The sequence below is a fragment of the Fukomys damarensis genome, unplaced genomic scaffold, assembly GCF_012274545.1.
Source record: "Fukomys damarensis isolate Sample0158 unplaced genomic scaffold, DMR_v1.0_HiC HiC_scaffold_37, whole genome shotgun sequence".
Classification (NCBI taxonomy): domain Eukaryota; kingdom Metazoa; phylum Chordata; class Mammalia; order Rodentia; family Bathyergidae; genus Fukomys; species Fukomys damarensis.
The window spans coordinates 8,270,976-8,284,288 of NW_022900949.1; the positions used below are offsets into that span (position 1 = coordinate 8,270,976).

At 55.0% G+C, this 13,313-nt stretch overlaps 1 protein-coding gene across 1 annotated transcript in view; it reads left to right on the forward strand.

The window, feature by feature from the left end:
* Positions 1 to 5,056: 5,056 nt before the first annotated feature.
* Positions 5,057 to 13,313, forward strand: part of Plin3 (perilipin 3) — a 22,476-nt gene continuing 14,219 nt past the window's right edge. Inside the window, exons 1-4 of the mRNA XM_010635082.1 lie at positions 5,057 to 5,129; positions 8,995 to 9,077; positions 11,577 to 11,775; positions 12,035 to 12,117. Coding sequence (XP_010633384.1) covers positions 9,012 to 9,077; positions 11,577 to 11,775; positions 12,035 to 12,117 — 348 coding nt within the window. The 5' untranslated portion in view covers positions 5,057 to 5,129; positions 8,995 to 9,011. The remainder of the gene's footprint in view (positions 5,130 to 8,994; positions 9,078 to 11,576; positions 11,776 to 12,034; positions 12,118 to 13,313) is intronic.

Consider the following 13,313-nt stretch of genomic DNA (forward strand, 5'->3'; position numbering starts at 1 on the left):
AGGAGGGGAGGAGGAGCTGCCACTGCCGCCATGCTGGGAGAAGGGAGCCCTTTGCCTTCTGGGTAACAAGGGTCCCTCCCTGGCTAGAACCCCCAGGTTCAGCTCCAAGGTGCCCCCAGATCCCCCCTCAACTATCTGCTTTTTGGGGGAGGCGGCTGGTTGCCAGGACAACAGCCCCCCCCTCCTCCCGGGAACAAAAGGGGTGGCGGGAGAGCCAAGAGCGGCCTGTTCCCTGCCACCAACGTGAGGGGCACATCCTGGCGGCTGTGTCCCTGTGCCCGCCTGGCTGCCCGACAAGGGTCCTCAGCGTGGGGCAGCTGCAGGTGGCGTGAGGGACAGAGTCCCACCAGGGCTTGCTCCCGGTCAGCTGCAGCAGGGGCTGTTTTTCTAGCACATTTTTTAAAGGGTCACCGAGGGTTGAACCCAGGGCCTTTGCACTGAGCTCCATCCCCAGTTCGTTTTAGTTTTATTTTTGGGGCAGAGGTCTTGCCCAGTGGATACAACTGAGCTCAAACTTGCGATCTTCCTGCCTCAGCCTCCCAGAGCGCTGGGATGGCAGGAGTGTGCCACCAGGCCCGCCCAGCTGCTTCTGGTTCTACCCGCCCGCCTGCAGGCCACTATGGAGGCTGGCAGGAAACATGGGGGGGGGCTTTTCCAGCACGTGGCCCGGTGTCACCTGCACAGAGGGGCCCAGGAACAGAGTCAGGGGAGAGGTGGGCAGGGTCTGGAACCTGAGCCTCGGAGCCACTCCCCTCCCCCAAACCTACCACTGCCCAGGCCAGAAACTCACGGGGCAGCGGGCAGCTGGCGCACAAAGCCCAGGGGGGCTGGGACAGCTGTGGTGGTCACGGATCCCCCGCTCTGTGTCCCTGCCTCAAAATGAGAGATGAAAAGGGCTGGAGCATGGCTCTGTGCAAAGGCCCTGGGTTCAACCCCTGGAACGGAAACAAAACAAAGGCCCTTCCCAAAGGAGAGAATGAGGGAACAGACGGTGCTTCCATGTCCTGCCAGCACTGCTCCCACCTTCTGTCCCTCTGCACCTCTTCCTGCCGCACTTTTTCCTCTCTACTTACTGAAGCAAGGAACCGTTTCTCCCCTCCAGGTTCCCCATCATCCACCCTCTGCCCCCTTGAACCTGTATCCACTGGGCAGCCCTGGAGATCTTTCAACTAGTCCATCTGCCCTGGCTGGTCTAGCTCCAGAGTCTGCTGTGGCTCCCCAGTGCCCTGTGACACTGCTAGCTTGGTCTTTGCCAAGTTGTCCAGCTCTGTCTATGCCCATGTCCCACGTTTCACCTGAACGTTTTCCCTGTCTGATTCCTGCTCATTTCTGCGAACATGTGTCTTCCCAGTGAATTATTCGTGCCTTGCAAGCTGCCCAGGGCTGCCTACCTGGAGACTGGTACACAGCAGTGCTTAATAATTACTGAGCCGGGTGTGGTGGTGCACACCTGTAATCCCAGCACTTGGGAGGCTGAGGCAGGAGGATCACTGTAAATTTGAGACCAGCCTGGGCTACATAGTGAGTTCAAGGTCAAGCTGACTCTGTCTCAAAAAAGCAAAACAAAAAGAAAAGTTTGTTGAATGACTGAATAACTAGTGAATCGCTAGCTTGGCTGATGGATAACAGGAAACGTATGAGGAACAGATGGACAGAGGGAAGTCAGAGGGCAAACAGAGAACACCTGGGCCAGGGGCCGGGGATTTAGCTCATTGGTTCTAGCGCCTGCCTCACAAGCGCAAGGACCCCAGTTGGACCCCTGGTACCAGGAAAAAAAACAAACAAAAAACCCACCTGGGCCAGGTGGGAACCAATCCAGGACCAGTGCGCCCCCGTGTGTCAGGATGCTGTCCTGACTCTGCTTCCCAACTAGAGGGGAAAAGAAGGGGCAGAATTTCAGAGCCCTCTGCCTGGGAAGTGGGTTTGGTGGGAAGGAAAGAGACAGAGGCAAACAACAGAAATAAAAACCTCCGAGGCAGAGAGCTGAGGGTTCAGACCCAGTGCCCGGTGGTTTCTGGCTGTGTGACCTGCCCAGGAAAGTCACTCTGCCTCTGTGAGCTACCCCCTATCAGGCTGCTGAGGGCTCAGGGAACAGCAGCTACTTCCTACATTGAATTCCAGCGCTGCAGGAGGCCAGGAGGCCAGTCCTGCACCAGTGTCTTTTTTTTTTCTTTCTTCCCGGTACGGGGATCGAACTCAGGGCCTTGCTCTTGTGACACAGGTGGCAGCACCACTGAGCTAAATCCTCAGCCCTACGTTTGATTTTTTTTTTTTTTTTTTGAGACAGGGTCTCACTCTGTAGTTGAGACTGACCTGGAACTCACTATGTAACCCAGGCTGGTCTTGAACTCACAGCGATCCTCCTGCCTCAGCCTCCCGAGTGCTAGGGTTACAGGCGTATGTGCCACCACACCCGGCTTTCCTACTTTTTAATTTTGAATCAGGAATTAAACCCAGGTCTTTGTCAGTGAACTATGCCCACACCTCTTTTTAAAAAGTTTGAGACAAGCTGGGTGTGGTGGTGCACGCCTGTCATCCCAGCACTTGGGAGGCTGAGGCAAGAGGATCGCTGTGAGTTTGAGACCAGCCTGGGCTACACAGTGAGTTCCAGGTCAGTCTCAACTACAGAGTGAGACCCTGTCTCAAAAAAACAAAAACACAACAACAAAAAACATTTGAGACAAGATCTTGCTAAGTCACTAAGTTGCCCAGGCTGGGCTTGAACTTGTGATCTTCCTGCCTCAGCTTCCCACAGTGCAGGGATGACGCTTCCGCCACCACACCTGGCTGGGAATGAATGTTTAAGTGAGAGTCAGTAAATCACACATATCATGGGATACACTGTAGCAAAAGAAAAGCTGTACAGTACGTGCTACTGATCTGAGATGAAAACATCAGCAGCTTCCTGAATTTCACCAGACAACCTCAGTCTGGGGAGTCTGGGGATTCACAAGGATGGCTTCTGGGGAAGGCACAAGGGGGTAGGAACAGCGGGAGTGTCCCAGGCGGAGAAGGTTCAGGAAATCCCTGAGCGGCTGATAAGGCCCCTCCCCGCTTCCCCCACATGTGCGGAGAGAACACCCAGCCTGTTACCCCCAGCTCCCCGCCCCCTCTCCCGGCACCCTCTGTCTTCTCTCCCATGTTTTCCACTACCCAAGGACCAACTCCTGTCCCTTTTTGCTCCAAAGGTGGGGGGCAGAATAAATAGGAATTTATCTTCCATATCACAATTGGGTTCCATCCCCTACCAGAGATATCTGGGCACTTAAGCCACTAGGGAGCTGAAGGCCACCTCCTTGACCTTTGAGCTCTGTGACCTCGGATAAATCCCTTCATCTCTCTAAACCAGTCCTGCCTCCCCTCCCCTCTCTGCTCCAGCCACAGGGGTGCCTTGCTGCTCCTGGACTGCACCAGGCTCTGCCCTGCCCCAGGACCTTTGCACAGCTGTGCCCTCTCTCCAGAAGACTTTTCTTCTGTTTCTCTCCATGGTTCCATCTCATGTATCCCCCTCACTTCTGTACCCAAATATCACTCACTAAGGCCTCCCCTGAGCACCCTGGTAAAGCTGCACCCCCACACCTCTGACTCTTTCTTGGCTTTCCTCATAGCGCTTGTTCACCCCATGCCTCCAAATACAGAACTTTCACCTGTCTGGTTTATTGGCTGTTTCTGCCACTGGGCAGCCAGCAGCACAGGGCTGGACTTTTTGTTGGGTTCATGGCCATGCCCGCTACAGCCAGCACAAGAGTGGAATAAATACAGTGAAATGAATGAGCAGGAAGAGGACATGTCATCCCAGCACTCTGGAGGAGGCTGAGGCAGGAGGATTTCAAGCTTGAGCCCAATCTGGGCAACAGAACGATTTAGCAGACCCTATATAGAAATACAGTACAGATGCCACTCGATTGGGTGCTGGAGAATTCTAGAACATTCCCACTGTGCCATCACAGGACTTCTGCGGTACAATGCTGTGTCACCCTGACCAGAGAAAATGCAGTCTCTGATGTCCCTGTCTTCCCATGCTTTTTCTAGAGGCCTTGGAAGCCCCACTCCATCCATATAATTTATTACTCTTCTGAAAAATTTCCCCATCCATACAATTTATCAGAAATGGCAGCTGGGTGGTCCCTGACTGGACACAGCCCCAGCTAGATTTCCTTTGGCCCCAAAGTTTTCCGAGAGACAGAACATTTACGAAGTCTGACTTCCTGTAGATCTACAGTTCCCAGGTGAGTGTCTTCCCTAGGGCAAGAGCCGGGCGTGGTGCCATCCCCTCCTACCCAGCTTCCAGAGCCATCTGAGTCTCAGATCTTGGGTTATAGACCCAAAAGGCAAAGAATAATTATTTTTTTTGAGGGGGAAATAAGGTTGGCAGCTTCAGGAAGAGGTCGATCCAGGAGCCACAGAGCCTGAGGCTTGGGCCCTAGAGCATCTTTGGCTGACCATCTCTGGGCCTCAGCAACTATAAAACGGGACAAAGGGACAACACAGTTTTGGAAGGATTAAGAGACTGGATTTGGGCTGGGCATAGAGGCGCACACCTGTAGTCCCAGCACTCAGGAGGCTGAGGCAGGAGGATTACTGCGAGTTCAAGGCCAGTCTGGGCTACAGAATGAGTTTGGGGCCAGCCTGACCTACATAGTGAGACCCTGTCTCAAACAAACAAACAAACAAACAAACCACCCAAAAACAAAACAAACAAGAAAAAGAGGTGGATTTGGGGTTGTGCAGGCAGAAAGCTTTGAGTGAGGGCTGACCAATGGGATTCCTTGTTCCTGTTGTTGGGTGGGACGTGGCGACCCACACAGTGCCCCGGATTGCGCCCACTCACCACCCATGACTGAGTTCAGAGTCCCCAGGGGGGGAAGGGGCTCCCCTTTGCTGGGTCCGGCGTCGTCCAAGGTCCCGTCCCCTCCAGAACCAGGGATCGAAGTCCTACTTAATTTAAACCACGGTCTCGTCCTGGGTCCTGGGTAGAGGGGAAGGGCGGGGCCGGCGGCGGGCAGCCCCCCTGACGTGATTGGCTGTCGGGCCCGTCGCTCTCGGGCCCCGCCCTCCCGGGGGGTTAAAGACCCGTCCCGCCCCGTCCGGGCCACTTTCCGCGCCGGCCCTGGAGATCGCGGACCGTGGTGAGGAGCGAGGGCCCCCGAGGTGACCCGGGGGCGGGGTCCCGGGGTCCTGGGAAACCTCAGGAAAGGAGAGCGCTGGGCTCCCGGTCCGCGGAGAAATGTAACTTTTGGGACAGACTGAGACCTCACGCCGTCGTCGCCGTGCCCGGGACCAGGAGCTACTTCGTATCAAGGGGGGCGGGCCACATCCTGTCCCCTTCCCGATCCCCTGTGCGCTGGAAGCCTGGGCTGCTTTTTGCAAACGCGGTTGCAACAGCAAGATTGGTGACCTGGGGACTCCTCCCTTTCTCCGGGACCCTAGGCCTCCCAAGGCCCCCCCACCCAGAACGGCTTTGCCACCCGGGAGCTGCCCCCAGCTCTGGCTGGCACCTCGGGGGTCTTTCCTGGGCAAATCCTGCCTTTCCCATGGGTGGGTGTGGCCGGGAAATTGCGAAGGATTCCTCTGACGCTGGGCCTAGGACTTTGGACTCTTGGAATTTCGAAGTCTTCATTCTTTTCTTTTTTGTGCCGAGGATTAGAATCCAGGGCCTTCTCACCGAGCTACGCGCGCACCCATTTTTAATTTTATATTTTGAGACAAGGTCTCCCTGAGTGGCCCAGGAGGGGCTGGAACTTTCGATCCACCCTCCTGCCTCAGCCTCCCAGAGTGCTGGGATGGCAGGCTTTTGTAGAGGAGAGAGCGGATTTGGGTGTGGGGCGGGTGTTTTGGGGAAGTTGCGTCAGCTCCCGCCAGAGCAGCTCTGGACACCAGCTTCGTGCAGGTCGCCAACCCTGAGGACTGAGGGGTGCTCGCGTCCCCAGTGGTCACTCCCGGAAGCAGCTCCAGTAGGGGGTGATGGACGAAAGGAGCAGGAGGGAGTGGCCAGAGTCCTGAGTGGGACCCGGCGTCGGGGGAGGCCAGGGCTGAGGCGCTGGTCTGGCCTGCACCCCAGTGTGTGCGGCTTTAGGGGTAGAGATGGGCAGGCTGATGCGTCCTCCCCTCCCTTCCAGCCCAGGGCCTTGGTAGCCTTGGTAGCTCATTCCTGGCCCCCTTTGTGCCCGCCCCCTTTCTGTGTGTGTGCTAATGGGGATTTAACCCCCCAGTGCTTGTAGCTAGGCCTCCAGACCTTTTCACTTTTTACTCTGAGACAGTATCTCTTCAGATTGCTCAGGCTGACCTAAAAAACTTGTGATCCTCCTGCCTCAGCCTCCTGAGTGCTGGGATTACAGGCATGTACCACTACACTGGGCTTGATGTTTTACTTTTGGCCTGGCTTAATTTTTTTTAAAGCTTGGGGCCGGGGCTTTAGCTCAGTGGTGGCTCCATCTGCCTTGTAAACCCAAGGTCCTGAGTTCGATCCCTGGTATCCCCCCCAAAAAAATTAAATTTTTTTTAAAGCTTGATTCTATTTCTTTGCAGCACTGGGGATCTAAACCAAGGGTCTTGAGCATGGTAGGCAAAACACACCCCTGAGCTTCACCCCGAGTCCTTACTTGTTTCCGAACAGCTAATGTTACTGATTTGGCTTTAAACTCTGAAGCCTCTGTCTCGTCCCTACCTCCAGCTACCCAATCCTCCTTCCTGAAAGGTGGCCACCGCTCAGTGTCCTGTGTCTCATTAAATAAACACCCTGCAAAGCCAGCGAAAGCTTTTGCCCAGGTCAGCACCTTTTATCTCTTAACAGTCTTGACCCATGTCAGTTCCGCTCAGTGTCGAGCCCTGCTGGGATTAGGGGGACGTGTGTTACTGTGTGTTACTGTATTTATTTATTTGGTGGTTTGTTTGAGACAGGGCCTCCCCTATGTAGTTTAGGCTGCCCTTGAGCTTTCCGCGATCCTCCTGACTCAGCCTTCTGCGTGCTGGTATCACAGGGATGCGCCTCCATGCCCTGCTGCTTTCTTTTCTTTTTTCTCATTGAGTTTATTGATATATTTTAGGTATACAGTACAGTTACATTCATCATTGGCTGCTCTATGTTCTTTAATTCCCTCTACTAGGCCTCTGGGTCGGCCCCAAGGTCACGGCATAGTTGGCACAGGTGCACTCGCCACCAGCGCGTGGCAGAGCTGGCGTGAGGTCCTCCCCGAAAGGAGGTTTCCAGGGCAAGGGGAAGGTGGCTGCTGTAATCTGCAGGGGTTATCAGATTGCCCTCTGCAGAGGTTCTGGCCTAGATCTCCGTCTCTGGACTAGCGGTGACAAAGGTGAACTCTTGGAGTAGGAGTCTGGTGAGATGGCGCACGGCCTGTCATCCCAGCTGCTCCGGAGGCTGAGGCAGGAGGATCATGAGTTCTGGTCCAGCCTGGGCTACTTAGTGACTTAGCCAGCCCGTCTCAGATTGAAAAACTGTGTGTGTGCTAATGGGGATTTAACCCCCCAGTGCTTGTAGCTAGGCCTCCAGACCTTTTCACTTTTTACTCTGAGACAGTATCTCTTCAGATTGCTCAGGCTGACCTAAAAAACTTGTGATCCTCCTGCCTCAGCCTCCTGAGTGCTGGGATTACAGGCATGTACCACTACACTGGGCTTGATGTTTTACTTTTGGCCTGGCTTAATTTTTTTTAAAGCTTGGGGCCGGGGCTTTAGCTCAGTGGTGGCTCCATCTGCCTTGTAAACCCAAGGTCCTGAGTTCGATCCCTGGTATCCCCCCCAAAAAAATTAAATTTTTTTTAAAGCTTGATTCTATTTCTTTGCAGCACTGGGGATCTAAACCAAGGGTCTTGAGCATGGTAGGCAAAACACACCCCTGAGCTTCACCCCGAGTCCTTACTTGTTTCCGAACAGCTAATGTTACTGATTTGGCTTTAAACTCTGAAGCCTCTGTCTCGTCCCTACCTCCAGCTACCCAATCCTCCTTCCTGAAAGGTGGCCACCGCTCAGTGTCCTGTGTCTCATTAAATAAACACCCTGCAAAGCCAGCGAAAGCTTTTGCCCAGGTCAGCACCTTTTATCTCTTAACAGTCTTGACCCATGTCAGTTCCGCTCAGTGTCGAGCCCTGCTGGGATTAGGGGGACGTGTGTTACTGTGTGTTACTGTATTTATTTATTTGGTGGTTTGTTTGAGACAGGGCCTCCCCTATGTAGTTTAGGCTGCCCTTGAGCTTTCCGCGATCCTCCTGACTCAGCCTTCTGCGTGCTGGTATCACAGGGATGCGCCTCCATGCCCTGCTGCTTTCTTTTCTTTTTTCTCATTGAGTTTATTGATATATTTTAGGTATACAGTACAGTTACATTCATCATTGGCTGCTCTATGTTCTTTAATTCCCTCTACTAGGCCTCTGGGTCGGCCCCAAGGTCACGGCATAGTTGGCACAGGTGCACTCGCCACCAGCGCGTGGCAGAGCTGGCGTGAGGTCCTCCCCGAAAGGAGGTTTCCAGGGCAAGGGGAAGGTGGCTGCTGTAATCTGCAGGGGTTATCAGATTGCCCTCTGCAGAGGTTCTGGCCTAGATCTCCGTCTCTGGACTAGCGGTGACAAAGGTGAACTCTTGGAGTAGGAGTCTGGTGAGATGGCGCACGGCCTGTCATCCCAGCTGCTCCGGAGGCTGAGGCAGGAGGATCATGAGTTCTGGTCCAGCCTGGGCTACTTAGTGACTTAGCCAGCCCGTCTCAGATTGAAAAATAAAAAGGCTGGGATGCGGCTCATTTTGAAGGCCCTGGGTTCCAATCCCAGTGCGGGAAGGAAAAACTGGCTGAGACTGGTTTTCCCCACCTGACTTTCTGAGTCACACCTGCTGTTTAGCACCCGCGCAGGTGACCCTGGTGTCCCCCAGTGACAGAGGCCCAGCTGTAAGGGATGAGGTGGTCCAGGGCGACTGTGAACCCAGTGTCCCCCACTCCCCCGAGGGAGGGGTCAGGCAGGCTGTCCTGAGAGCTCCCTCTGCCCGCAGTGCCTGCTGCTGAGAGCATGGATGCCCAAGGGACAGAGGCTGGTGCGGACAGCCAGGTGACCCCTGAGGAACCGGAACAGCAGGTGAGGAAGGCCTGGGGCTGCCCAACCCTATGACTTGTGTGCGGGTGCAGAGGGATTGGGGCAAGAGGCCTCTTTACCCTTCTCTGCTTCGCTCCCCTCCTCCGTGCCTCCCTCTCTCCTTTCTTTTTTTGGCACCAGGTATCGAACTCGGGTCCTTGCACTTACAAAGCAGTCGGCGGAACCACTGAGCTAAATCCCGGGCCCCTCTTTCTTTCTCTCTTTCTTTCTTTCTTTCTCTTTTGAGACAGGGTCTCACTACGTAGTCCAGGCTGGCCTTCAACTCAGGGTGATTCTCCTGCCTCGGCCTCCCAAGTGCTAGGACAACAGTGTGAAACGTGTTTTATGTTCTTTAATCTCTTCCCTGCCGAAAGACAGTTGGGTTATGACTCAGGCCCGGGTGAGAGTTTTCCGGTCTCTGGGGCTGGTTCTAGGAACGACATCACTGGATCCTATGGGAAACTTGTGATTCCCTTACTTTGGGTTTTGTGGTGCCTGGGACCTGAGCAGGCCCCCCGATACACGATGGCCTCTGAAGACCCCACTGAGGGGAGGTAAAGGCCTGGGCTCCCTGCTCGGGTCCAGGACCAGCTCAATTTGTGACTTTGGGGGATTTCTGTGGCCTCTTCAGGCCTCACTCTCCCTACGTGTGACCTTGGAACAACGCTGAGTGCCTCTCAGGGCTCCACTAAGCCAGGTGACGCCGAAGCACGTGAGAGTTCAGTCTCCTGGATGAACCTAGGGGCCCGTGTGGGCGCACCATGGACCTATATCCCACCTTTTTATTTTATTTTCTTTTTTCAGTACCGGGGATTGAACTCAGGACCTTGTGCTTATGAGGCTGGTGCAGCACCACTGAGCTAACTCCCCATCCCCCAGTCCTTTTTATTTTGCTAAGTTGCCCAGGATAGGCTCAAACTTGGGATCCTCCTGCCTCGGCCTCCTAGAGTGCTGAGCTGACAGGCGTGTATGATTGTACCTAGCCTCTTTTTAGCTCTTACCACCTAATATTATTTATGCTCTGTATCTAGGAGTAGCAAAGTTTGTCTATAAACAGACTTATAGTAAATATTCTCAGCTTTATGGATTTCAGGTCCTTGGGCTTGCGAGGCAGGCGGTGGAACCACTGAGCTAAATCCCCGGCTCCCAATGAAACTTTAAAACCAGACTGTAGTAAAGTATTACTGAGCCAGGAAAAGGAAGGAAATCCTGACACCGCTACAGCGTGGATGGCCCTTGAGGTCGTGTTGCTCAGGGAGCTGAGCCAGACACAGGAAGACACGCACGGCAGGGCCCCGCTCCCCGGAGGCCTCAGGGTCATCAGACCCACAGGGACAGGAAGGAGGACGGTGGTGCTGGGTGCGGATGAACCTGCAGGACCTGGGCCCCGTGGAGAAGCCAGGTGCAGATGACCACGCTGAGGACCCCACTGCTAGAGGTGCAGCGGGGGCGCAGCCTGCAGATGGCCGTTAGGCCCTGGGGAGGGGCTTCAACCTCTTTAGGGTGCTGAGAAGTGTTTAGAGGTGTAGCTCAGTGGGGTCTTGGGTTCCCTCCCCACCTTGGCCAAGGGGGAAAAGGAGAAGCCCGTCCTGGCCTCAGCGCTGGAATGCTGAGGTAGGAGGCCTGCAAGTTTAAGCCTACCCTGGACAACTGAGAGTGACCCTGCCTCAAAATAAAGAGTGAAAAGGGTTGAGGATGCAGCTCAGTGCACAGATCCTCAGCGTCATCGCCAGTGTCACACACACACAGAATGAGAGCTCTGGAATTTGTAGTGGTCACATAGCTTTGTAAGTATATTTCACCAGTACACAGGCCTCCAAAGGGTGAAATCTACAGTATGAGAATTATATCTCAATAAAAGTACAATTTTAGGGAGCTGGCTGTGGTGGCGCACACCTGTAATCCCAGTGCTGGGGAGGCTGAGGCGGGAGGGTTGCCAAGAGTTTGAGGCCAGCCTGGGCTACATAGTGAGACCCTTTCTCAAGAAACCATTCGAAAAGGTATTAGGGGAATGCAGATAACAATTAAAACTCAGATGGTCAGTTGGGTTTGGTGCACAGGACAGAAGTGGCTGTGCTCACATGAAGACCCTGAGCTCTGTGACAGGGGTTCCTGTGCCTGCACAGGCTGGGGATAAGTCCTCACTCCTAGGAACTGGCCAGCAGAGCTGCATGGCAGAAGCTCAAGATTCCTGGCTTGTGCAGTCACAGCAGGTGAGTTCCAGGGCAGGGCTGTGGCGCTCACCAGAAACAAGCAGACCTGAACATCAAGGTGGTGCACTCCTGTCATCCTAGCACGCAGGGAGGCTGAGGCAGGAGGGTCACAAGTTCAAGTCTCGCCTGGGCAACTCAGTGACTTAGCTGCACCCCGTCTCAAAATACAAAATAAGAAAGCGCTGGGGATGCTGGAGCCCAGTGGGATGGCTCTGGTTCCAGTGCCGGTGCCGAAACACATCAGACCTGCAGGTGCAGGAGCTTCAGCGGCCTCCCCCACCCCCTGCAGCCCAGTGTGGTGGACCGCGTGACCAGCATGCCGCTCATCAGCTCCACCTGCGACATGGTGTCAGCCGCCTACGCGTCCACCAAGGAGAGTCACCCCCACGTCAGGACCGTGTGCGACGCGGCGGAGAAGGGTGTGAGGGCCCTCACAGCCGCCGCGGTCAGCGGGGCGCAGCCCATCCTGTCCCGGCTGGAGCCTCAGCGTGAGTGACGAGGCCCCTCCTGACTGTCCTGGGGCATCGGCTGCACCCTTGGCCGTGTCCCCCACACCCCTCGGTCCCAGACCCCTCAATCCCAGACATAGCTCTGGCTGTGTGTGTCCTGTTGGGACGGGATCTCACTGTGTAGCCCAGGCTGGCCTTGAGCACACAGGATCCTCCCGCCTCAGCCTCCCCAGTGGTGCTGCGCCCCCGCACCTGGCCCCACAGTTGGATTTTTATTTGTCCCTTCTCCCTCCTGCAGTCACATCAGCCAGCGAGTATGCCCACAGAGGGCTGGACAAGCTGGAGGAGAACCTGCCCATCCTGCAACAGCCCACGGAGAAGGTGAGGACGGGGGCACCATCGGAAGGCCCTGGGGTGCCAGGCAGGGTGCTGCATGCCTGTCATCCCAGCCCTGTGGGAGGCTGAGGCAGGAGGATCACAAGTTTGAGCCCAGAATGAGTGATTTAGTGACTTAGTGAGAGCCTGTGTCAAAACAAAAAATAAAAAGGGCTGGGGATGGAGCTCCAACGGGAAGACCCTGGGTTCCACTCCCAGTACCAAAACAAAGGGGAAAACCCAGGGTTCAATCTGCACACTGGGGGGCGGGTGGGACCTTGCAGGTCCTCTGTCCAGGCCCCTCCTGCAGCCCACCTCACTTAGGGCTTCCAGGATGGGTGTCCCCTGGTACCTATCGGGCCCCTGCTGTTCACACACACAGGGCTCAGCCCCCGCCCGAAGCCCCAGAGCCCTGGCCGCCTCCCCAGTAGCGGGGCCTCAGGGCTGCGCCTTGTTTCTCCCTCCCTGCACTGGATGCGGTGCCTGGGCAGCTTCTGGTCTGACTCCAGGCCAGCACTCCTTCCCCTCCCAAAGCCGGGAACCCAAGGTCAAGTTCTCCGCTCTGGGCTGGGGAGAGGCGGGTGTTTCTCTCTCCTGGGCCCAGAAGTGGAGGGGGTGGCTTTTCTCCCTAGGAAAGGCAGCTTCCCAAGGTCTGTGGGACAAGGGTGGAGCCAGCCAGCATTGCTTTTTGTCTTCGGCTCTGGAGAAGGAACCCAAGGCTTTTTCACTGAGCTGCATCTCCAGCCCTTTAAGAATTTTGTTTTATTTCTGAGACAGGATCTCCCTGAATTGCTAAGTTGCCCAGGTTTCGCTTTAACTTGGGATCCTCCCGCCTCAGTTTCCGGAGTGCTGGGGCTACAAGGTGTGTGCCATGATGTCTCAGCCCAGTGCTGGATTTTAACCCCTGGTGGTCTGCTGATTGGGTGCACAGGTTTTCACAGCAGAAGAGGAGGCAAAGCAGGGCCTTCTCCTTGTCCTTGTTAATAAAGTTTTATTGGCAAATAGCCCCACCCACTCATTTCCATTTCCATGGCTGCTGTCTGCCTATATTGGCAGGGTTACGCTCTGACTTGGCAAATCTTCCTCCTTTTCTCCTTCCTCTTTTTTTTTTTTTTCCTGTATTGAGGATGGAATCCAGGACTTTCACAGAGCTACATCCCCAGCATTTTTTTTTTTTTTTTTTTTTTTTTTTTTTTTTTTTT